The sequence below is a fragment of the Tachyglossus aculeatus genome, chromosome 17 (genome assembly GCF_015852505.1).
Source record: "Tachyglossus aculeatus isolate mTacAcu1 chromosome 17, mTacAcu1.pri, whole genome shotgun sequence".
In the NCBI taxonomy this organism is placed as follows: Eukaryota; Metazoa; Chordata; class Mammalia; order Monotremata; family Tachyglossidae; genus Tachyglossus; species Tachyglossus aculeatus.
In genome coordinates this window covers 8000940-8026381 of record NC_052082.1, presented here as the reverse complement: position 1 = coordinate 8026381, position 25442 = coordinate 8000940, and the positions used below count along the sequence as shown (strand labels likewise).

Below are 25442 nucleotides of genomic sequence, written 5' to 3'. Positions count from 1 at the left end.
ACGTCCTGCCTCTGCCCCCAAATTCCCTCTTCCTCCATATCCGATAGACCATCACTCCCTCCACCTTTAAAGACTTATTAAAAGCACATTTCTCCAAGAGGCCTTCCCCGTCTAAGCCCCTGTTTCCTTCTCTCCCACTCCCTTCTGCATCATCCTAGCATTTGGATTAGTATCCAAGCAGTGTTTGAAGCAGCGTGGCTCAGTGGAAAGAGCCCAGGCTTTGGAGTCAGAGGTCGGGGGTTCAAATGCCGGCACCGCCAATTGCCAGCTGTGTTACTTTGGGCAAGTCACTTCATTTCTCTGAGCCTCAGTTCCCTCATCTGGAAAATGGGGTTTAAGACTGTAAGCCCCAGTGGGACAACCAGATCACCTTGTATCCTTCCCAGCACTTAGAACAGTGCTTTGCACATAATAAGCACTTAACAAACACCATTATTATTGAGAAGTAGCGTGGCTCAGTGGAAAGAGCCCAGGCTTGGGAGTCAGAGGTCATGGGTTCAAATCCTAGCTCTGTCAATTGTCAGCTGTGTGACTTTGGGCAAGTCACTTCACTTCTCTGGTCCTCGGTTCCCTCATCTGCAAAATGGGGATTAAGACTGTGAGCCCCCTGTGGAACAACCTGATCACCTTGTAACCTCCCCAGTGCTTAGAACAGTACTTTGCACATAATAAGCACTTAATAGATGCCATTATTATTAGTATTTATTATTTATCCTCCTCAGCCCCGCACCACTTACATACTTATCCACAATTTATTTTGATGTCTGTCTGTCTCTCTCTACACTGTAAACTCCTTGTGAGCAGGGAACCATTCTGTACTCTCCCAATCAATCAATCAATCAATTGTATTTATTGAGAGCTTACTCTGTGCAGAGCACTGTACTAAGCGTTTGGGAGAGTATATTATAACGGAGTTGGGAGACATGTTCTCAGCCCATAAGGAGCTTACGGTCTAGAGACAGACATTAATATATATATATATAAATAAATTATGGATGTGTGCATAAAAAGTTGTGGGGTTGAGAGTTGGGTGAGTAGTTCCAAGTACGAGGGGTATGTGGAAGGGAGTGGGAGCAGATGAAATGAGGATTCATTAGAGGAAGGTCTCTTGGAGGAGTTGTGTGTTTCCTAAGGCTCTGAAGGTGGGGCGAGTGATCGTCTGTTGGATACGAAAGGGGAGGGTTTTCCAGGCCAGAGGCAGGACATGGGAGAGGGGTTGGCAGCGAGACAGGTGAGATCGAGCTACAGCGAGTTGGTCAGCATTAGAGGAGCGAAGCGTACGGGCTGGGTCCCAACTGAAAATTGGGTAGGTAAGGCAGGAGGTGACCGAGTGCTTTGAAGCCAAAAAGTTTTTATCTGGTGCAGAGGTGGATGGGCAACCCCTGGGGGGGTTCTTGAGGATTGGGAAAATATGGACTGAACGCTCTCGTAGAAAATGAGCCGGGCGGCAGAGTGACATAGGGACTGAAGTGGGAAGAGAAAGGAGGCAGGGAGGTCAGCAAAGGAGGCTGATGCAGTAATCAAGATAGGATAGAATAAGTGCTTGGATTAATAATAATAATGATGGCATTTATTAAGCGCTTACTATGTGCAAAGCACTGTTCTAAGTGCTGGGGAGGTTGCAAGGTAATCAGGTTGTTCCACGTGGGGTTCACAGTCTTCATCTCCATTTTACAGATGAGGTACATATTTACTATTCTATTTATTTCGTTAATGATAATAATAATAATAATAATAATGGCATTTCTTAAGCGTTTACTATGTGCAAATCACTGTTCTAAGTGCCGGGGAGGTTACAAGGTAATCAGGTTGTCCCACGTGGGGCTCACAGTCTTAATCCCCCTTTTACAGATGAGGGAACTGAGGCCCAGAGAAGTGAAGTGACTTGCCCAAAGTCACTGGGATTTGAACCCATGACCTCTGACTCCAAAGATTAATGTGGTAGTAGTTCGGATGTAGAGAAAAGGGTGAATTTCAGCAATATTGTGAAGGTTGAACTGACAGGATTTAGTGACAGATGGAGTATTTGGGTCTACTGAGGGAGATGAGTCGAGGATGCTGCCAAGTGTTTAGTATAGGTCTTGCACACAGTAATCGCTCAGTAAATACCACTGATTGATTGACTGAGCCATCAATAAATACCACTGATTGATTGATTGGTTGTTAGGGAGAGTCACTGCATTCTACGGTAACAGAACTGAATAGAGAGGGGACTAGCCGTGTTTGAGAAACTTCGTATGTCCGTGGGACAACCTGAAAATCTCTGGGAAATGACCCCAGACTGATTGTCCTGGTCTCAGGAGGCCCTCTGGTTTCATTTCAGAAACACCCCAAAAGCACACCTCCTCCAAGAAGCCTTCCTCCACTAAGCCCTCATTTCCTCTTATCCCACTCCCTTCTGCGTTGCAGATGTACACCCTTACCTCAGCCTCTCCACACTTGGGTACAAATCTGTATTTACATATATTAATGTCTGTTTTTCCCCTCACACTGTAAGCTCGCTGCCTACCAACTCTGTTATAGTGTGTCCTCCCAAGTGCTTAGTACAGTGCTCTGCACCGAGTAAGCACTCAATAAGCACTATTGATTGAGTTCAGAAGGGCTGGCTGTGGGGCTGCCAAAGAAAAGTGTGCTAAAGCCCGCTTTCATGGAGTAACTCAGGTGACATACCCCGGCAGCCTTTGCAGCTGCGATGGGCCAGCCCGTGAATCCTGCTTCTGAAGGCCCTTGCAGAAGAATTCATAATAATTCTTCCTTCTTTCTGCTTCCTTAGAGAAGCAGCGTGGCTCAGTGGAAAGAGCCCGGGCTTTGGCGTCAGATGTCATGGGTTCAAATCCCGGCTCTGCCAACTGTCACCTGTGTGACTTTGGGCAAGTCACTTCACTTCTCTGTGCCTCAGTTACCTCATCTGTAAAATGGGGATGAAGACTGGGAGCCCCCTGTGGGACAACCTGATCAACTTGTAACCTCCACAGCGCTTAGAACAGTGCCTTGCACATAGTAAGTGCTTAATAAATGCCATTAGCAGGCGCAGTGGATAGAGCATGGGTCTCGGAGTCAGAAGGAACTGGGTTCTAATCCCAGTTCTAGCACTTGTCTTCTATGTGACTTTAGGCAAGTCACTTCGCTTCTCCGTGCCTCAGTTACCTCATCTGGAGAATGGGTATTAAGTCTTTGACTATGTTCAACCTGATTAGCTTATATTTGCCTCAGCACTTAATACAGTGCATGGCACATTGTAAGTGCTTAACAAGTACCATAAAAAAGAACACAAGATTCCAATAATCTAGGCAGGAGTGAACATCCTGATCGTGTCATTCGTCCGTAATGGTTTGCTGTGTTGGGTACGGATCTTATAATAATAAATAATAATAAATAATGATGGCATTTATTAAGCACTTACTATGTGCAAAGCACTGTTCTAAGCACTGGGTAGGTTATAAGGTGATCAGGTTGTCCCACGGGGGGCTCACAGTCTTAATCCCCATTTGACAGATGAGGGAACCGAGGCACAGAGAAGTGAAGTGGCTTGCCCAACATCACACAGCTGACAATCGGCGGAGCTGGGATTTGAACCCATAACCTCTGACTCCAAAGCCTGGGCTTTTTCCACTGAGCCACGCTGCTTCTCATTGAAGGTGGGCGGTGCGCACATCTTCGCTCAAGTTCTTTTGAAAAGCCTTTATTGAAGAAAAGTCAATTTAGGACAGTGACGCTTAGAATAACTGTGCACCACAGATGACTTATAAGCCAGCACCCTGATTTACAACAGATGAAAAATAGAGATGGCGGGGAGTTTTGCAGGAGTCAGCTAAGACAGAGAGTGGGAAATCAGCAGGCGGTTTTAGCAGGACCTGGAAAGGAACCAAACACATTCAGAAATTAATTCTAGACAACGACATTCTTCGGTTCTTTCAGGGTCAATCCAGGGGCTTCGCTGTTTTCCCGAATTTACCAGTCTCTTAATCAGTCAATCAGTGGAACTTACTGAGTGCTTAATGTGCGCAGAATACTGTAGTAAGCACTTGGGAGAGTACAGTATAACTGAGTTGGTAGACATGTTCCCTGCCCGAAAGGAATTTACAGTCTAGATTTTGAGCCCCTGTGTAAGTCTCATCTGCTTCTTCTCTCCCAGTACTTAGTACAGCGCTTTGCACACAGTAATAATAATAATGATAATAATAATAATGTTGGTATTTGTTAAGTGCTTACTATGTGCCAAGCACTGTTCTAAGCACTGGGGTAGATACAAGGTAATCTGGTTGTCCCACGTGGGGCTCACAGTCTTCATCCCCAGTTTACATTCATTCATTCATTCATTCAATCATATTTATTGAGCGCTTACTGCGTGTACTAAGTGCTTGGGGAGTACAAGTTGGCAACATATAGAGACGGTCCCTACCCAACAACGGGCTCACAGTCTAGAAGACGGGCTGTAACTGAGGCACAGTGAAGTTAAGTGACTTGCCCAAGGTCACACAGCAGACAAGTGGCAGAACCGGGATTAGAAGCCAGTACCTCTGACTCCCAAACCCAGGGTCTTTCCACTAAGCCACGGTAAGCGCTTACTAAATACTGTGGCTACTACTACCAAACCCAGAATAGTGCTCCCCATTGATTCAGTGTCGCGAATCTTTTCCTGGATTCTCTTTTTTTCCTAAAATGATATTTGTTAAGTGTTTACTATATGTCAGACACTCTACTAAGTGCTCAGTTTGGTACGAGTTAAAATGGACACAGTCCCTGTCCCACATGGGGCTCACAGTCTTAATCCCCATTTTCCAGCTGAGGCAACTGAGGCACAGAGAAGTTAAGTGACTTGTCCAAAGTCACAAGGCAGATAAGTGACGGAGCCGGGATTAGAACCCGGATCTTTTGACTCCCAGGCCGAAGCTGCTTCTCCGCATTGAGAGTCCTGCTGGGTCGTGATGTGAGAGCTCAGAGGTCCTGATCAAAGTTATCGTGACCTAGTGCAGCTGAGAATGTGACGCTCTAAGGGCAGGGAACCTATCAGAGACTATATCAGTCAATCGTATTCATTGAGCGCTTACAGAGCACTGTATTAAGCACTTGAGAGAGTACAATATAACAGAGTTGGTAGAAATGTTCCCTGCCCACAGTGAGCTAAATGAAACCATTCCTCCCCATCCCCCCTGCCCTACCTCCTTCCCCTCCCCACAGCACCTGTATATACGTTTGTACAGATTTATTACTCTATTGATTTTACTTGTACACATTTACTATTCTATTTCGTTAATGATAATAATAACAATGATGGCATTTCCTAAGTGTTTACTATGTGCAAATCACTGTTCTAAGCGTCGGGGAGGTTACAAGGTGATCAGGTTGTCCCTCCTGGGGCTCACAGTCTTAATCCCCAGTTTACAGATGAGGGAACTGAGGCCCAGAGAAGTTAAGTGAGTTGCCCAAAGTCACCCAGCTGACAATTGGCAGAGCAGGGATTTGAACCCATGATCTGTGACTCCAAAGCCCGTGCTCTTTCCACTAAGCCATGCTGCTTCTCATGGAAGCAGCATCTAACGATGTGCATCTAGCTTTATTTCTATTTATTCTGACGACTTGACACCTGTCCACATGTTCTGTTTTGTTGTCTGCCTCCCCCTTCTAGACTGTAAGCCTGTTGTTGGGTAGGGACCGTCTCTATATGTTGCCAATTTGTACTTCCCGAGCACTCAGTTCAGTGCTCTGCACACAGTAAGCGCTCAATGAATACATTTGAATGAATGAAATTCTTCTGCATCAGATTTTTATCTGAGCACTCTTAAAGAGTGCGTGGGGACAGTTTGGAAATGGGAAATTCACCTGGGGGTAACTGTATGCTGGGCTGGTGTCCTTCACAGTCTTTGTTCTATATATATATATATATATATATATATATATATATATGTATATATGGTTGTACATATTTATTACTCTATTTATTTATTTATTTATTTATTTTACTTGTACATTTCTATCCTACTTATTTTATTTTGTTGGTATGTTTGGTTCTGTTCTCTCCCCCTTTTAGACTGTGAGCCCACTGTTGGGTAGGGACTGTCTCTATGTGATGCCAATTTGTACTTCCCAAGCGCTTAGTACAGTGCTCTGCACATAGTAAGCGCTCAATAAATGCGATTGATAGATTGATTGATTGATTCTAGGTGTTGAAGGAAGAGTTCAATTTGCTGGGTATGTGCCGGGGATTATGATTTAGCTGTGGACATTTGCTTCCCCCTGAGTTGTTCTGTGGAGAGTTGCATTGCAAAATATCCAGAATTTCTTTTTGAGGCAGTTTAAAATGGAAAAGAAGACCTCTCACTTCAGATCTGTAAGAGTAAGGCAACATGGTCTAATGGGAAGAGCACCAATCTGGCCTGCTGTGCGACCTCGGGAAAGTCACTTAATCACTCAGTGCTTCAGTGTCCTCATCTAGATAATAATAATAATAATAATGGCATTTGTTAAGCCCTTACTATGTGTAAAGCACTGTTCTAAGCACTGGGGAAGTCACAAGGTGAGCAGGTTGTCCCATGGGGGACTCACAGTTTTAATCCCCATTTTACAGATGAGGTAACTGAGGCACAAAGAAGTGAAGTGACTCGCCCAAAGTCACACAGCTGACAGTTGGCGGAGCCGGGATTTGAACCCGTGACCAAAGACTCCAAAGCCTGGGCTCTTTCTACTGAGCTACGCTGCTTCTCATAATGGAGATGAAATACCTAGTTTCCCTTCTGCTGAGACTGTGAGTTCCAGCCCAGCCCATAGTAAGTCCTTGACGAATACTATTATCATCTCAATGGAAAGAGCCCGGGCTTTGGAGTCAGAGGTCATGGGTTCAAATCCTGCCTCCGCCAGTTGTCAGCTGTGTGACTTTGGGCAGGTCACTTCACTTCTCCGGGACTCAGTTCCCTCATCTGTCAAATGGGGATTAAGACTGTTAGCCCCCCGTGGGACAACCTGATTTATTCATTCATTCAATCATATTTATTGAGTGCTTACTGAGAGAAGCAGCGTGGCTCAGTGGAAAAGAGCACGAGCTTTGGAGTCAGGTCATGGGTTCAAATTCCGACTCCACCAATTGTCAGCTGTGTGACTTTGGGCAAGTCACTTAACTTCTCTGTGACTCAGTTACCTCATCTGTAAAATGGGGACTGTGAGCCCCCTGTGAGCCCCCCGTGGGACAACCTGATCACCTGGTAACCTCCCCAGTGCTTAGAACCGTGCTTTGCACAGAGTAAGCGCTTAATAAATGCCATCATTGTTATTATTATTATTATTGCTGTGTGCAGAGCACTGTACTAAGCGCTTGGGAAGTACAAATTGGCAACATATAGAGATGGTCCCTACCCAACAACGGGCTCACAGTCTAGAACATCACCTTGTAACCTCCCCAGCGCTTAGAACAGTGCTTTGCACATAGTAAGCGCTTAATAAATGCCATCATCATCATCCTCATCATCCTCATCATTATTATTATTCAGGGGAGCTGCAAAGATAAGGAAATGAAACCATGGCAGATGGTCAAAATGCAATTTATCACATGACTAAGGAATGGAAGGCACGAATGCATTTTCCGTGAGAATCCATACTTTGCCTTTGCACATAGTACGCGCTGAACAAATATCATCACTATTATTATTATTACCTCTGCATGCACTCATCCGTTTGCATTTTCAGCCGTCCAGAGGGGTTTAGTTTGGTGACTGGGGAGAGGTGGAAGTAGAGGGTGGTTCAGTTACGGAGCTGGCTGCAGTGGTGGTTGCAGCTTCAGGGGTGACTGCAGCGGAGGAGGGGACTGCAGTGGAGGAGGGGACTGCAGGAGTGGGTCCGGCGGTGGTGGTCGTGTCAACTCCTGGGGCTGTGGTTTTTGCTGCCGTGCTGATACCAGCCGCAGAGGTGGTTGTGCTGATTGCCACTGTGGTGCCAACTGTCAACACAGGACCAGCTTTGGGGGTGGTGGCTTTCATTCCTGAAGCAGAAGTGGCTTTGGGGCGGGTGGTATGGCAGGGTTCGGGTCTACCCTTGGGGTGGGGGTGTGATGGTCTTTGGGGTCTCGGGGGCTTATGGGGCCTATGGGGAATATGGGGCCCATGGTGGCCATGGGGACCAGGGGCGCCGTGACGGGCGTGGGGACGGCGCGGTTCAGATCTCTTGTATTTCAGGAAACGTTCATCGCTCTCACTGGACTGCTGAAAGAATAACACAAATCGCTGTCAGCTGTGGCTTCTGAATGTCTCCTAATTCTTCTTTCTTTTTGGTTTTTCAGCCTAGCAGTTTGGCCCAGTCAATATCAATCAGTCAATCAACCAATAAAGACAGTCAGGTCCTGCATGAGGCTCACGGTCAAAGTAGGAGGGAGAATAGGAATTGAATCCCCATTTTTGCTGGTGAGGGAACTGAGATGCAGCAAAGCTAAGTGACTTGCCCAAAGTCTCACAACAGACAAGGGGTGGAGCCGGGAGTAGACCCCAGGTCCTCTGATTCCCAGGCCTGTGCTCTTTCCACTAGGCCATGCTGCTTCTCCCTTGTCCCTTCAACAGCCTCCTCAGTTCTTCCCCTTACCTTCTTTCTCCTACATGTAATTTATTATTTATCTCTCCCTCTAGAGTGTAAGCTCCCTGAAGGCAGAGAGCAGGTCTATTAATTCTATTGTACGTTCCCAAGCACTTAGTATCATGCTCCAGAAAGAATAATCATGCAGTACAAACTATTGCTTGCTTGAATGAAGTTTAGGCATGCTTTACTTAACAATGACAATACTGGGCCTCTCTTGCTCTTAAATCAGTCAGTCAATCAATCAATGGCATTTATTGAGAGCTTACTATGAGCAGAGCATTGTACTAAGTGCTTGGGAGAGTACAAAATAACCACCAGTTAGGCACAATAACCACAGTAATAATAATAATTATAATTGTGGCATTTGCTAAGCACTTACCGTGTGCCAAGTGCTGTGCTAAGCGTGATGGTAGATAGGAGATAACCAGATAGGACACAGTACCTGGCCCACATGAGTTTCACAATCCCTTTCGTTGGGAAAACAGGCATTTAATCTCTATTTTACAGATGAGGAAACCGAGGCCCTACTTCTCTTATGCTAAGCCATTCTAGTAATTTAACAATCGCTACCGGCACAGCGTTTTTCCTTTTTCTAATATAAAACTCTCAGGTGGCTGCTTAACTTCATCCCTTTTGATTTGCGTTCAGTAGATAAAGATTCCAGTAAGTCTAGGACTCTACTACCAGAACAATTGCAGATGGAGGTTGGGCGTTCTGGGAGAGCTGTTTCCATGGAGTCGCTTTGGGTCGATGACGGCTCGACAGCGCTAATAAATTCAACTTGCGAGTGAAACTCCCGATGAAACGGTTCAATCAAAAACACAGTATAACTTACGCTCTCTTTGCTTTGATCCGCCTTGACGGTCTAAAATGCAGTCCCAGAGAAACGGACGAGGACAAGAAAAAAAATTGAAGTTAGACACACAGAATGCAACTGGAGAGTTTGTTGTTCACACATTAAATGAAGGGGAGGAGAGAGGGCATACACAGTCATAGGTATTTTTTATTTCAGTGGTATTTATTACACACTTACTATGGACGATATACTATACTTAGCTGCGGGTAGATACAATTTAAACAGGTCGGACACAGGCCATGTTCCACATGGGGTTCACAATCTTACTCCCCATTTTACAGATGAGGTAACTGAGGCACAGAGAAATTAAGCGACTTGTCCAAGGTCCCGCAGCAGACAAGTGGCAGAGCTGGGATTAGAATCCAGGTCCTCTGAGTTCCAGGCCCATGAGAGTTATTTTTTTGTAAGACTAATAACAGTAACAATGATAATAATGGTATTCGTTAAGCACTTACTATATGCCAGGCACTGTACTAGGCTTTGGGATAGATACCATCAAATCGATCTCCTGTTCCACTCACATGGGGCTCACAGTCTTAATCCCCATTTTACGGATGATGTAACTGAGTCACAGAGAAGTGAAGTGACTTCATTCCCCCTTCTAGACTGTGAGCCCGTTGTTGGGGAGGGACCGTCTCTATATGTTGCCAACTTGTAATAATAATGAGGGCATTTGTTAAGCGCTTACTATGTGCAAAGCACGGTTCTAAGCACTGGGGAGGTTACAAGGTGATCGGGTTTTCATTCATTCATTCTTTCAATTGTATTTATTGAGCACTTACTGTGCGCAGAGCACTGTACTAAGCGCTTGGGAAGTACAAGTTGGCAACATATAGAGACGGTCCCTACGCAACAGTGGGCTCACAGTCTAGAAGGGGGAGACAGAGAACAAAACGAAACATATTAACAAAATAAAATAAATTGTCCCATTGTCCCACGGGGGGCTCACAGTTTTAATCCCCATTTTCCAGATGAGGTAACTGAGGCACAAAGAAGTTAAGTGACTTGCCCAAACTGACTTGACTGTACCAAGCACTGGGGTAGATGCAAGGTAATCGGGTTGGCGACAGTCCCTGTCCCACACTGGGCCCACAGCCCTCATCCCCATTCCACAGATGAGGGAACTGAGGCCCAGAGAAGTGAAGAAGACTTGCCCAAGGTCACGCAGCGCGCAAGTGGCGGAACCAGGATTAGAACCCAGGCCCTCCTGATTCCCAGGCTCAGCGTCTATCCACTAGGTCACACTGCTTCCCTTTGGGTGATGGACCCCCGTGGGCGAGCGGGTTCGCCCGGACGTGGCCAGTCCAGTCCAGGCTGGGTTTGGTCTCCCTCCGCGGACCCAGGGCTCACTTGTACTGGTACTTCCCAAGTGCTCAGTACAGTGCTCTGCACACAGTAAGCACTCAATAAATACAATTGAATGAATGAATGAAAGTGATCAGCCCAGGGTGACACAGAAGACAAGTGGCAGAGCCGGGATTCGAACCCAGGTGCTTTTGACTCCCTGGGCCGTGCTCTACCCACTCGACTGTGGCCTTTTCTGCTGAATTCTGATTTTCTCACACTGCTTTTTTGTCCCTGTTTAGTCAGGCAGGGCAGGTGTTTATCGCATCACTCCTCCTTTGCCCTTGGGCTCTCTTGAGATCCACCTCCGACCTGTGACAACCACAGCGAAAGTTCTTTAGGAGACCAAAGTGAGAGAGTCCTGACTGATTAGGAGACGTTCACATGCTCTGAGTTCCACACATCATTCCTTGAAATGGAAGGGACACGTACATGCTGGGATTTTCCAGATTTGGCTAAAACTGAATTAACGAGCCTTTACACAGAAAAGAAAATAAAGCTTTGCAATCTTTAAGGGTATTCTATTCTCCCGCAGCTGCTAATTAGGGTGTGAGGAGCCTCTTGCCCCATGCTCTCTCGTAATTTTTGGGACTTTCAGATTTCTCCAAGTATGATAACTCCAAACCTAAGAGAACGCCAGCCCTAGGGTCAGGGAAGTGAGGTTGTTAGTTGAGAGCCAAATGAGGAAACAGAATTAGTATCATGTGAATCGGAGCTGGGGAGTTTGGGCCTTAGGAATATCACATTCCTGCTTGGGGAATTCATTCATTCAGTTACATTCATTGAGCTCTCACTGTGAGCAGAGCACTGTACTAAGTGCTTGGGAAGTACAAGTTGGCAACATCTATAGACAGTCCCTACCCAACAATGGGCTCACAGTCTACACGGAGGAGACAGACAACAAAATATGTAGACAGGGGTCAAAATTGGCAGAACAAATAAAATTATAGCTATATGCACATCACTAACAAAATAAATAGAATAGTAAATATGTACAAGTAAAATAAATAGAGTAATAAATCTGTACAAATATATACAATTGCCGTGAGGAGGGGAAGGAGGTAGGGCTGGGGGGGATGGGGAGGAGGAGAGGAAAAAGGGGGCTCAGTCTGGGAAGGCTTCCTGGAGGAGGTGAGCTCTCAGTAGGGAATCAGAATACCCAGTTCATAACTCCAAAGCCAGAAAAGAAAACCACCCAAACCCGTAGAGGTAGTTACCAAAAAGCAAGCAACTGCAGTCAGAGTGATTGCGATGAGTATTTGAGTCTTCATTGTTTCCTGTTGTTCCCTAGAAGTACATTGCAAGAGAATTCTCCATTAGTACAACACCAACTGGGACAAATTTCATCTTTGTTCAATCACTGCAACTGCAAAAGCCACCCAGTCAGTGGATGCTGAAAACCATTCTTTAGCTCTGACTTAGAGGTGACTTTACTGCTCAGATCAAATGAAAACTCTATTTGGATGCATGGGGAAGACAGAATGGCAAGAGTTCAACACTTTCCTACCCAAGTTTTGACTATTTTATTATTGTATGGATTTCTTCTGCTGGGTTTACTTCCGGTTCCCATCTGAAAAAAAGCCACTTTGCTGAGATTCTATCACTCATATCCAATTATTTATGATCCAGTACTGTCAAGAAAAGCCCTCCAAAGTCCTCCTCTTGATTTCGGTATTCATTCATTCATTCAACCGTATTTATTAAGCACTCACTATTCATTCATTCAATCGTATTTATTAAGTGCTTACTGTATGCAGAACACTAAACTAAGTGCTTTGGAAGTACAAGTCGGCAGCATATAGAGACGGTCCCTACCCAACCACGGGCTCACAGTCTAGAAGGGGGAGACAGACAACAAAACAAAACATGTAGACAGGTACAGCATTACATTAAGTGCTTGGGAGAGTACAGAACAATAAAGTTGGCACTTAAAAAGCCTTCATAAGCATTCAGTAAACAATTCCCAGACTCAGCCCCCTTTCCCAGACTGAGCCCCCCTTTTTCCTCTCCTCCTCCCCATCCCCCCTCCCTACCTCCTTCCCCTCCCCACAGCACCTGTGTATATGTTTGTACAGATTTATTACTCTATTTATTTTACCTGTACATATTTACTGCTCTATTTTATTAATGTCGTGCATATAGCTATAATTCTATTTATTCTGACGTCTTGACACCTGTCCACTTGTTTTGTTTTGTTGTCTGTCTCCCCCTTCTAGACTGTGAGCCTCTTATTGGGTAGGGTATGTTGCCAACTTGTACTTCTCAAGAGCTTAGTACAGTGCTCTGCACACAGTAAGTGCTCAATAAATACGATTGAATGAATGAATGAATACTGAATGTTTCTGAAGGCCTTTGATTGGACGAGGTCCCTGCTCTTCCTAACAAGAGTTAAGAAATTGAAGGTAAGTCTCTGTAAACGAATGCATTCTGGGCAAGATAAATCAACATTGCAAGGTGCAGGGAAGGAGAAGGAAGAAAATTAGTAAAATCACTATCCTTATGCTTAGGAAACTGTGCAGCAAGGAGTTCACCTCTTTTGTAGTCTCCCCATTCATTCATTCAATCGTATTTATTGAGCACTTACTGTGTGCAGAGTACTGTACTAAGCGCTTGGGAAGTACAAGTTGGCAACATCTAGAGACGGTCCCTACCCTACAACGGGCTCACAGTCTAGAAGGGGGAGACACAATAAAACAAAACATGTGGGCAGGTGTCAAGTCATCAGAATAAATAGAAATAAAGCTAGATGCACATCATTAACAAAATAAGTAGAATAGTAAATATGTACAAGTAAAATAAATAGAGTAATAAATCTGTACAAACATATATACAGGTGCTGCGGGGAGGGCTACTGTTTGAACTTAAAAGTACTTTGCTGCTTCTCCTTCCTCTCCACCAAAAAAGTAGAATGAGCAACATCCCTATGTTTTTCCTAGCTTTTCCTTAAAGTAAAATGTCCCCTTTGGCCCTTGAAGGTTTGCCAAAGGACATTCAGCACAGCAGATAGACTGTGAGTCCCATGTGGAACAGGGACTGTAATCAACCTGATTATTTCATATCTATACCAGCCCTTAATACAGTGCCTGGCTTCTAGTGAGTGCTTAACCAGCATCATTAAAAGAAAATAAAAGGATAATTTGCCCCAGAAAAAACATATCTCTGGAAATTCCCTAGAAATAAACAGATGCACAAGAAATGATCAACAAAACATCAACAAATAATGAAGGATAAAACAGACATAATCTGCAGGTGCGTGAATGGAAAATCAAATCTTTCTTCGGTTGAAATTGATGCGCAACAACCATAAAGCAGAGAGATCAGCCAAAAAGGTTGGTAGAGAAGCAGCGTGGCTCAGTGGAAAATAGCCCAGGCTTTGGAGTCAGAGGTCACGGGTTCAAATCCCGGCTCTGCCACTTGTCAGCTGTGTGACTTTGGGCAAGTCACTTCACTTCTCTGGGCCTCAGTTACCTCATCCATAAAATGGAGATGAAGACTGTGAGCCCCCCGTGGGACAACCTGACCACTTTGTAACCTCCCCAGTGCTTAGAACAGTGTTTTGCACATAGTAAGTGCTTAATAAATGCCATTATTATTATCATTAAAAGGGGCTTAAGAATAACAGCTGTCTTTCTCCACTCCAGTACAGAACTCGCCAGCCAGATAACTTCAGATTTACCTATTGTTTTTAGTATGCAATGCAAGGTTGGCATTACAGCTCACAAAGAACAACCAAAACCAGTTAAACATAAACTATCTCACACTACCAAGGATGTTATTCACCAGATCAGAAGAGAATCGTTATCCCAGTGAAATCAAGTTTTTAAGTTTCTCAACCATAACAATTTGGATCTAAAATACCTCAGATTCAGTCAGATAGTAGCCTTCATCTTGCAGGTGGACAGATTGGATGGACTAGAGTCCCTCTTTAGGAACTCACGTGACCTTGTGGAAAGAGCAAGGACTTGGCAGGCAGGAGACCTGGGTTCCAATCCTGGCTTCACCACTTGCTTTCTCCGTGACCTAGGGAGAGTCACTTAACTTCTCTGTGCCCCTGTTTCCTCATCTGTAAAATGGGCATTAAATACCTTTTCTTTCTCCCCCTTAGGTGGTGAGCTCGTTGAAGGATAGGGACTTATCTTGTATCCTTCCCTGGGTTAGTGTACAGAGCTTGGAGTCAACTACCACCATGACACTCTTTTAAGAGAGTTGATATTAAGGTGAGGGAGTCTACGTTGAAGATTATGCTAGTGTAACTGGAATACAATACTTTGCTAGAGCAAGCTGTCAGGAGTACACTGCTCAAAAGCATTTTAAACAGTTTTAGGGGTTACCCAGCCCAAGTAGATACCGTAGTCAGGACTTCTTCTGCCTCTGTTCAGTTGGTGGTCCCTCTTGCCGGTTTCAAGCAGGGTTGACTGGCCCCAGGAAGGTGAGCAGAGAATCTTGGCTTTATAAAGCATTCTCCGTCCCCTGTACACCCTCCTACTTATTTCCTGTTGGAAAAAGAGAAAGAAAAGTTTTCATGTAAATGAAATTGTTTCTGGGTTAATCCCTGACACTTCCGGAAACAAAGAAAGGAGCAGTGTGGTCAGTGAAAAAAGACGGTCGCCTTTCCGTGCTAACCTCTCGGAAACACGTATTTTATTATTGCATTTATTCAACAGGAGGAAATGAGGTATTTTTTTTTTTACCTCATGGCATCTTCTGTAAAGTTCATTCAGACGTATTTATTTTGTGCTTACTGTGTGCAGATCACTGTATTAAGCACTTGGAAAGTACAATTCGGCAACAGATATACACAATCCCTACCCAACAACGGGCTCACAGTCTAGAAGTCTTCCCAGCCTGTTTCTTCTTCTCCATTTTGGGGTCTTTATCAAAGGAAATTTGACTGGGCATTCCCAGCCTGTTTCTTCTTCTTCTTCTTTATCAAAGGAAATTTGACTGGGCATTCTGTAGGAGTAGCTTGGAATGTGGCACAGATATCACATCACCTAGTAAAAATGTAATAATAACTGTGGTATTTATTAAGGAATTACTTGTTTCAAACCTTGTACTAAATGCTGTGTATAAACAAGCTAATCAGCTTGGACATTGTCCCTGTCCTACACTGGGATCACAGTCTAAGTAGGAGCAAGAACAAATAATTACACTCTCCCTTTGCAGATGAGGACACTGAGGCCCAGAGAAGGGAAGTGGCCTGCCCAAGATCACACATCAGACTAGTGGGAGGGCTGGAATTAGAGCCCAAGTTCTCTGATTCCTAGGCCCAAGTTTTTTTCACTAGTCCATGCTGTTCTTATCCCTGGGAATAGTGTTTGATCTTCAGCAATATAATCTTCTATCTCTCTCTCCCAGAATTCCTCTTCCATTGTTTAGAAATCACTAAAAAGGGTTTAAATGACAATATTCCACCCTTAACTGTAAGCTCCTTGGGGGGCAGAGACGTTGTCAACTATACTGTACTCTCCCAAGTGTGTAGTATAGTGTTCGACACAGAGTAAGAGCACAATAAATACTTTCAAATGTACCTCGATCTCATTGCTCTTGCCTGTGTTCTCCCTTGGTCTAGAATTCCCTCCCCCATCATATAATAATAATAATAATAATGGCATTTATTAAGTGCTTACTACGTGCAAAGCACTGTTCTAAGCGCTGGGGAGGTTACAAGGTGATCAGGTTGTCCCACGGGGGGCTCACAGTCTTAATCCCCATTTTTCCAGATGAGGTAACTGAGGCCCAGAGGAGTGAAGTGACTTGGCCAAAATCAGAGAAACAGCGTGGCTCAGTGGAAAGGGCACGGGCTTTGGAGTCAGAGGTCATGGGTTTAAATCCCAACTCTGCCAATTGTCAGCTGTGTGACTCTGGGCGAGTCACTTAACTTCTCTGTACCTCAGTTACCTCATCTGTAAAATGGGGATTAAGACTGTGAGCCCCCCGTGGGACAACCTGATCACCTTGTAACTTCTCCAGTGCTTAGAACAGTGCTTTTCACATAGTAAGCACTTAATAAATACCATCATCATCACACAGCTTACAACATGACCTCTGACTCCAAAGTCCGTACTCTTTCCACTAAGCCACGCTGCTTCTCATATCCAAAAGGCCTTCATTTTCCCCACCTTCAAAGCCTTAACCAGGTTATGCCCCCTCCAAGAGGTCTTCCCCACTAAGTTCTCATCTCCCCTACTCCTTCTCCCCCCCGTATCACCCAAGCACTTGGAGCTGTCCCCTTTAAGCACCTGGTATTCACCCCACTCTCAGTCCCACACAACTTTTCTACATAGCTGTAACTAGTTTATATTAATGTCTGTCCTCCTTCAGACTGAAAGTTTTTTGTGGGCAGGGAATGAGTCTAATAGCTCTGTCTCTCTGAAGTGCTTAGTACAGGCTGTGCACACAGTAAGTTGGTTGGTTGACTGAATTTTTGAAGTGCTTCTGTTATAATAATAATGATGGCATTTATTAAGTGCTTACTATGTGCAAAACACTGTTCTAAGCGCTGGGGAGGTGACAAGGTGATCAGGTTGTCCCACGGCAGAGCTCACAGTCTTACTCCCCATTTTACAGTTGAGGGAACTGAGGCCCAGAGAATGATGACGATGATGGCATTTGTTGAGCGCTTACTATGTACAAAGCACTGTTCTAAGCATTGGGGAGGATACAAGGTGATCAGGTTGTCCCACGGGGGCTCACAGTCTTACTCCCCATTTTACAGATGAGGGAACTGAGGCCCAGAGAAATGAAGTGACTTGCCCAAAGTCACACAGCTGACATTTGGCGGAGCCGGGATCTGAACCCATAGCCTCTGACTCCAAAGTCCGGGCTCTTGCCACTGAACCACGCTGCTTCTCAGTTGTAGACTGAAGCATAAATGTACACAATTTTGAAAGTTAATTTTGACGAAATCCATACAAATGACTCAAACCTTGAGATGTCAGGATAATGTACGACATCTGACCATCAGTAATACATGACTAGAGTGTAAACTCGCGATGGGAAGGGAACGTGTCTGCTAATTCTGTTTGTATTGCGCTCTCCCAAGCACCTAGTACAGTACTCTGAGCATAGTAAGTGCTCAATAAATACGACTGATAGATTGATTGATGACTTTTGGGGCTTCTTACAGTGATACATCTGCATGAAAAATGTAAAACAGTCAGTTCCTGTCCCAACTAACTCCTGTTCTGTTGGATCAGTTGCCCAAGTTACCCAGTGAAACTCAGGACATCTCACATTCTGATGATAATTACCTTGCTCGAATGAGACATGCTAATTATTGGACGATAGATAATGTTGGCATCATAGGTCTTTGATTATTGATCTCAAGGCGCTAAATGGAGCTTTATAAGAAAATTCTGTTGATCACCCAAAGGGCAGAAGCGGAGCATTAACTTAAAATGGCAGTGCCCACCAGCATTTGGTTGGTAAGAAGGCCTGTAGTGTTTTCCATGCAAGTTACCCACTTATCAGTAGCCTCCAGGATATTGAAGAACCATTGAGATGATCCCATTTTAACTTTTCAGAATATTGAAAGCTCACTTTGGGAACTGACCCATATTTTCTTGGTGGGCAATTTTTTCCTTAGCATTCCCTTGCCAACAGAGTCTGGATATTATAGACGCAAATTTCAAGGAAGATATGGAGTAGACTCTCCACAGCCTCACTCTCTCCAGGTCTCTGACAAGACTCGAGAGTTTCCAGTCTGGGCTGGAAAGGTCCTACATAAGTAGCTCTCAGGCCCATTAATTATTCTCTCTGGCTTGTAACCCCAGCTCTGCCAATTGCTTGCTGTGTGTCCCTGGGCAAGTCACTTAACTTCACTGTGCCTCTGTTTCCTCAACTGCAAAATGGGGATTAAATACTAGTCATCCCTCCTACTTCACCTATGAGCCTCATGTGGAACATGGTCTCTGTCCAATATGATAAACTTGCATCTATCCCAGAGCTTAGAACAGTGCTTGAACTACAAATATCATTATTATTATTATTTTTATCCCATCTCCTCCTCTACTTGTGGAGCTGTGGCCTCCTCAGAAGAATACAGAGGAAAGGTGAGGAGATAAGGGGGTCATCTGTCTGTCAGAATAATGTGGAAAAAGCAAGGGCCTGTGATGCAGAAAGTCATGAGTTCTAATCCTGGCTCCGCCACTGTCTGCTGTGTGACCCTGGGCAAATCACTTCCCATCTCTGGGCCTCAGTTACCTTATCTGTAAAATGGCGATTGAGACTGTGAGCCCCACATGGGAGAGGGACTGTGTCCAACTCTATTTGCTTGCATTCAACCAGTGCTTAGTACAGCGTGGCTCAGTGGAAAGAGCATGGGCTTTGGATCCAGAGGTCATGGGTTTGAACCCCGGCTCCACCACGTGTCTGCTGTGTGACCTTGGGCAAGTCACTTAACTTCTCGGAGCCTCAGTTACCTCATCTGTAAAATGGGGATGATAACTGTGAGCCCCATGCGGGACAACCTGATCACCTTGTATCCCCCCCAGCGCTTAGAATAGTGCTTTGAGCATAGTAAGCGCTTAACAAATGCCATTGTTATTATTATTATTATTCCACCCTTTATTAAGAAATGGATTAATGGTGGGGTTGTATAACTTTAAGAGAGGAATGTTCTAGGGATTACTGGAACTATTGCCACACAGAGAGGAGTAAAGGTCAGAAGCATCAGCTCAGAGCTGGACCCACATTCTGTTATAAATAGTTTAATCCTTTAATAGATGTTATTTGTTTGGTTAGCTACTCGGTGAAGACATGCCAATTATCTTAACGTCTTTTATATGACCATGCCTAAATTGGATGATGAAATTTAAAACCACCCCTCTCACGATTTTTAAATCACTTTTGTCTGTCTGCCTGTCTCCCCCATTAGACTGTAAGTCTCCAGAAGGCAGGGACCCTGGGTCTTCCTCCTCTCTTATTTCCTAAAGCTTAGGTCAGTTCTTTGAGCTCAATGAATGTTCAATAAACAACACTTATAAATCGATTGATTATTGTGCATCTCTCATTTAGATTTTGAAAATTGTTCTGTCAAAGTCTTTATTTACCATTCCTCTCCCCCTCTTTCCTCCTCTCTCTTTGTCCCTCTTTTTTCTTTCTCCTCTTCCTCTCTCTTCTTCTCTCCCCCTCCTCTCTCCCCTGCAGTTTTCTCCCTGCTCTGATTCCATCCTTTTGTCCCACTCCTCCTCTTGAAAGCCTACTTCCTTTCTCACGGCGACCAGTTCATCTGACTCAGTTTTTATATTTTTCACGGTATATATAGATTGCAGTGTAAAACTGCCTCCAAACGATCATAAATCTCAAATAAGTCATGTCAGTTTTGTGAAGTTTTACGGTGAGAAACAATGTTCCCAACCAGACTTGTTCTGTTCCCCAATTCTTGCATTTCCGCACCGTATCCAGAAGTTTCAAAAATGGACCTTTTATTTTATCAGTCAATCGAATTTATTGAGCGTTTACTATGAGCAGAACACTGTACTAAGCACTTGGGAGAGTACAATATAATAGAGCAGGATGAAGGAGGGCGCACTATTGAAAAGAAGCTGATGCTTCTTCCCCCCACAGTGCTTAGAACAGTGATTGACACATAGTAAGTGCTTAACAAATGCCATCATCATCATCATCATCATCATCATCATCAATCGCAAGGGTAGCAGAACGCACGTTGGCTACTGGTTCAGTGCCTCCTCTCTAGGGCATCTGACCTCATGCAGATTATGATCTTAGCTTCTGCCCCAAATATCCCAACTGCTGACATAACTCCCGCTAATCCTTCTACTCTTCCTGTAGAGGAAGGTCATTTGACCTTGGCTACACAGATCAACACCCTCCAGGGGCTGACCTGGGGCCCTAAGAATGATTCTACCACCCCTGGAACCGAGTCTTTGCACATAGTAAGCGCTTAATAAATGCTATTATTATTATTATTATTATTAATTGATTGCTTGCTTGATTTGAATCACCCTGGGAGAAAGAAGGGTAATCATCTTCATAAGACCCAAGACCAGCGGCACTGGTGAGAAGGCTGATGGCATCAGCATTAGGGGATTCTTTGATAGGATGACTGCTTCCAACCAGGGGTATAGAGTTGTCAGCTTCATGGGGGTGGAATGGGCCATGAGCAATTTTTCCTTTGTCAGGAACGGACTAGTAAGATTAGCTGTAACGTTAGTGGTGTCAAATCCAGGAAGAGTCTTATCTTCCCAAATGGGATTGAGTATCCCATCCACTGTGTCCTCAGAACTGAAGCACCTTCATGAGCCGGAGAAGGAGCAGTTGCAACATTAGCCGTTTCTTCAGTCGCGTAGTGGATCGGATCAGCTCCCAGGGTGGGAGAATCTTTATTGGGGACAGTGGGACCCCTTGAAAAATCTAGGGAATAATCCTCAGTTCCAGACTCACCCGTGCTCACCAAAAAATCCAGGGAGTCCTTGCTCACTGTTGGGGTTCCCAACACCAGAATGGGGTACCCTCCTTTGGGGACACTGTCCTTCTCTAAAAAGGTTTCAGAAGCTGGACCATAATCTGGGCCAGTTGAAGGACTGGTGGACTCGATGGTTTCAGTTGCAGTTGGTGGCGTGAGGGCATCAGACTGGAGGGGACTTACTTGTGTTGCCCTCTCTGATCACGTCTCCTGCAGTGGCTTGTTCCCCAGATGAGATGACTGGCCATACTTCATGCTGCTGCCCAGATTGTCTTTGTCCAGAAATGTTCTCTGCATGTTACTCCCCTCCTCAAAAATCTCCAGTGGGTATCAATCAATCTGCGCATCAGGCAGAAACTCCTCACCCTGGGCTTCCAGGCTGTCCATCACCTCGCCCCCTCCTACCTCACCTCCCTTCTCTCCTTCTACAGCCCAGCCCGCACCCTCCGCTCCTCCGCCACTAATCTCCTCACCGTACCTCGCTCTCACCTGTCCCGCCATCGACCCCTGGCCCACGTCATCTCCCGGGCCTGGAATGCCCTCCCTCTGCCCATCCGCCAAGTTAGCTCTCTTCCTCCCTTCAAGGCCCTGCTGAGAGCTCACCTCCTCCAGGAGGCCTTCCCAGACTGAGCCCCTTCCTTCCTCTCCCCCTCGTCCCCCTCTCCATCCCCCCCATCTTACCTCCTTCCCTTCCCCACAGCACCTGTATATATGTATATATGTTTGTACATATTTATTACTCTATTTACTTATTTATTTTATTTGTACATATCTATTCTATTTATTTTATTTTGTTAGTATGTTTGGTTTTGTTCTCTGTCTCCCCCTTTTAGACTGTGAGCCCACTGTTGGGTAGGGACTGTCTCTATATGTTGCCAATTTGTACTTCCCAAGCACTTAGTACAGTGCTCTGCACATAGTAAGCACTCAATAAATACGATTGATGATGATGATGATGATCAGGTTCAGAGGCAGCACAGTCGCCCTTGAAAGTGGGGTTTTTCACTTCATTCGGAGTCACTAGAGGCTCATGGAGGGCAGCTGCTGGCTCAGGGTCTTTCTCCCGCCGGATTGTGGTGTTTATTGTAGAATCTGCTTGGAATCAGAACAACCTGAGTTCTAATCCCAGCTCTGCCACTTGTCTGCTGTGTGACCTTGGGCAAGTCACTTCTCTAGGCCTCAGTTCCCTCATCTTTAAAATGGGGATTAAGACTGTGAGCCCTATGTGGGACAGGGATGGTGTCTGACCAGATAATCTTGCCTAGTATAGCACTTAGTACAGTAGCTGGCACATAGTGAGCACTTAAAAAAACATTATCATTATTATTTTTATTATAGAGCACGGGCTTGTGAGTCAGAAGACCTGCGTTCTAATCCTGGCTCTGCCATTTGCCTCTAATGTGGTCTTGTGCAAGTCACTTGATTTCTCTGTGCCTCAAGGTTACCTCACTTATAAAATGGGGATTAAGACTGTGATATCCATGTGGGACATGGACTGTGTCCAACCTGATTAGCTTGCATCTACCCCAGTGCTTAGAACAGTGCTTGGCACATAGTAAGCCCTTAACAGATACCATTTAAAAAATGTTTTATTAAAATACAAATATATTCTCCCCTCGTCACCCACCCCCCAACCCCGGCCAAAGTCATCCATTACTATGAGAAACGCTGGGTGAAAGGGAAAATCTGAGGGATTCACCTTCCCCTTTTGGAAGACAAAAGCACAGGTGATTGAAAAAAATAAAGAGAATTATGCCCCCGGTATTTGTGGTTTCTTTTTTAAATGAAAGGGGGGAAAGGTGTGAGGATGTTTGGTTGCAAGCCAAGATGGTTGGCCTGCAAAGGGGTGGCCCGAGCTAGTGGAGATAGAGAAGTAAATTTCAGGGTGTCACTGCTCAAGATTGGCCCAGGGAAAGCTTGGCATAATACTAATTCTGACATTAACTATAATAATAATAATAATGACATTTATTAAGTGCTTACTATGTGCAAAGCACTGGGGAGGTTACAAGGTGATCAGGTTGTCCCACAGGGGGCTCACAGTCTTAATCCCCATTTTACAGATGAGGTAACTGAGGCAAAGAGAAGTTAAGTGACTTGCCCCAAGTCACACAGCTGACAATTGGCAGAGCTGGAATTTGAACCCACGACCTCTGACTCCAAATCCCGTGCTCTTTCCACTGAGCCACGCTGCTATGTGTGCCAAGCACTGGGGTAGATGCAAAATAACCAGACTGGTTGTGGTCCCTGTCACATATGGGGTTCACAGTCTAAGTAGGAGGGAGAACTGATACTTCATCTCCATTTTACAGATGAGGTAACTGAGGCACAGAGAAGTTAACTGATTTACCCGAGATCACATGGCTGGCAGGTGGTGGAACTGGAATTAGAAGTCAGGTCCTCTTACTCTCAGTCCTGTGCTCTTTTTCAGAGAAGCAGCGTGGCTCAGTGGAAAGAGCCCGGGCTTTGGAGTCAGAGGTCATGGGTTCAAATCCCTGCTCTGCCAATTGTCAGCTGTGGGACATATCTATTCTATTTATTTAATTTTGTTAGTATGTTTGGTTTTGTTCTCTGTCTCCCCCTTTTAGACTGTGAGCCCACTGTTGGGTAGGGACTGTCTCTATATGTTGCCAACTTATACTTCCCAAGCGCTTAGTACAGTGCTCTGCACACAGTAAGCGCTCAATAAATACGATTGATTGATTGATTGATTAACTTCTCTGTGCCTCAGTGACCTCATCTGTAAAATGGGGATGAAGACTGTGAGCCCCCCCATGGGACAACCTGATCACCTTGTAACCTCCCCAGCGGTTAGAACAGCGCTTTACACATAACAAGTGCTTAATAAATGCCATTATTATTATTATTATTTCCACTTCTCCAGCAGCCGACCACCAGTTTCACAGAGTCAGTGACGAGCACTAAGGCTCACCGAGCCGAAGAGGTATGCTGATCCTCACAGAGCCAGAGAAGAGAGCATATGTTCACAGAGCCAATGAAGACAACAGACATTCATAATAATAATAATAATAATAATAATGATGTTGGCATTTGTTAAGCGCTTACTATGTGCAAAGCACTGTTCTAAGCGCTGAACAGCGCTGACATTCATAGTCAGTGGAGAGCAGAGGAGCACATAGAAACTACAAAGAGCATGAAAACACAGAGCCCGTGAAAACAACGGACACTCATAGTCAGTGGAGAGCAGCGGAGCTCATAGAAACTACAAAGAGCATGTAAACTCAAGAGCCCGTGAAGACAACAGACAATCAGAGCTGGTGGACAACTTTGATGTTCACAGAGCCAATGAAGAGCAATGATACTTACAAAACCAGTCTTCTAGACCGTGAGCCCGCTGTTGGGTAGGGACCGTCTCTATATGTTGCCAACTTGGACTTCCCAAGCGCTTAGTACAGTGCTCTGCACACAGTAAGTGCTCAGAAAACACGATTGAATGAATGAATGTACCAGTGAAGAGCGTGGCCACTCCTCAGCTGGTGGAGAGCACTGAAGTTTGCAGAGCCGGTGAAGAGCACAGACACTCGAGAGTTAGTAAAGAGCTGATACGCAGGGCTAGTGGAGAGCACTGCTGCTCACAAAAGCCCGTGAAGAAACCTGATGCTCACAGAGCCAATGGTGCAAAAATGCTCAGAACCTGTGAAGAGCACTACTGAAAATCACGAAATTAGCCAAAACCATGAAAACTCACCGAAATCCAACCACAGAGGCTACGATAATCACAGACGGGATTAGAATCTTCACTCCGATCTGTCACCTGTATATATGCTTGTAAAGATTTATTACTCTATTTTACTTGTACATATTTACTATTCTATTTATTTTATTTTGTTAATATGTTTTGTTTTGTTGTCTGTCTCCCCCTTCTAGACTGTGAGCCCGCTGTTGGGTAGGGACTGTCTCTATATGTCGCCAACTTGGACTTCCTAAGCGCTTAGTACAGTGCTCTGCACACAGTAAGTGCTCAATAAATGCGATTGAATGAATGAATGAATTAATTAAATAAATATGATTGAATGAATGAATGAATTGGCCCCTGTAAGATAATACTTTGTTATGGTGTCCCAAAGCAAAACTAATTCCAGTCAGTTTTTCTTTTGCTCAATGAATACTATCTAAAAAACCCTTTCTGAACATCAATATAAAAAGATGAATTCATTGTATAATAGACTATGCCTAAATTAAAAAAAATTCAAGTATTTTGTCTCAGTGTATAACCAAGCACGTCACTGCTAA

The 25442-nt window shown here is 44.7% G+C and overlaps 1 protein-coding gene across 1 annotated transcript; it reads right to left on the bottom strand.

The window, feature by feature from the left end:
- Window positions 1-7694: 7694 nt before the first annotated feature.
- Window positions 7695-12030, bottom strand: MUC7 (mucin 7, secreted). The gene is made up of 3 exons (XM_038758778.1): window positions 11977-12030; window positions 9395-9424; window positions 7695-8189 (listed from the first exon to the last, which is right to left on the bottom strand). The coding sequence occupies exons 1-3, from the start codon at window positions 12028-12030 to the stop codon at window positions 7695-7697; spliced, it is 579 nt and encodes a 192-aa protein (XP_038614706.1).
- Between the last annotated feature and the right edge of the window lie 13412 nt (window positions 12031-25442).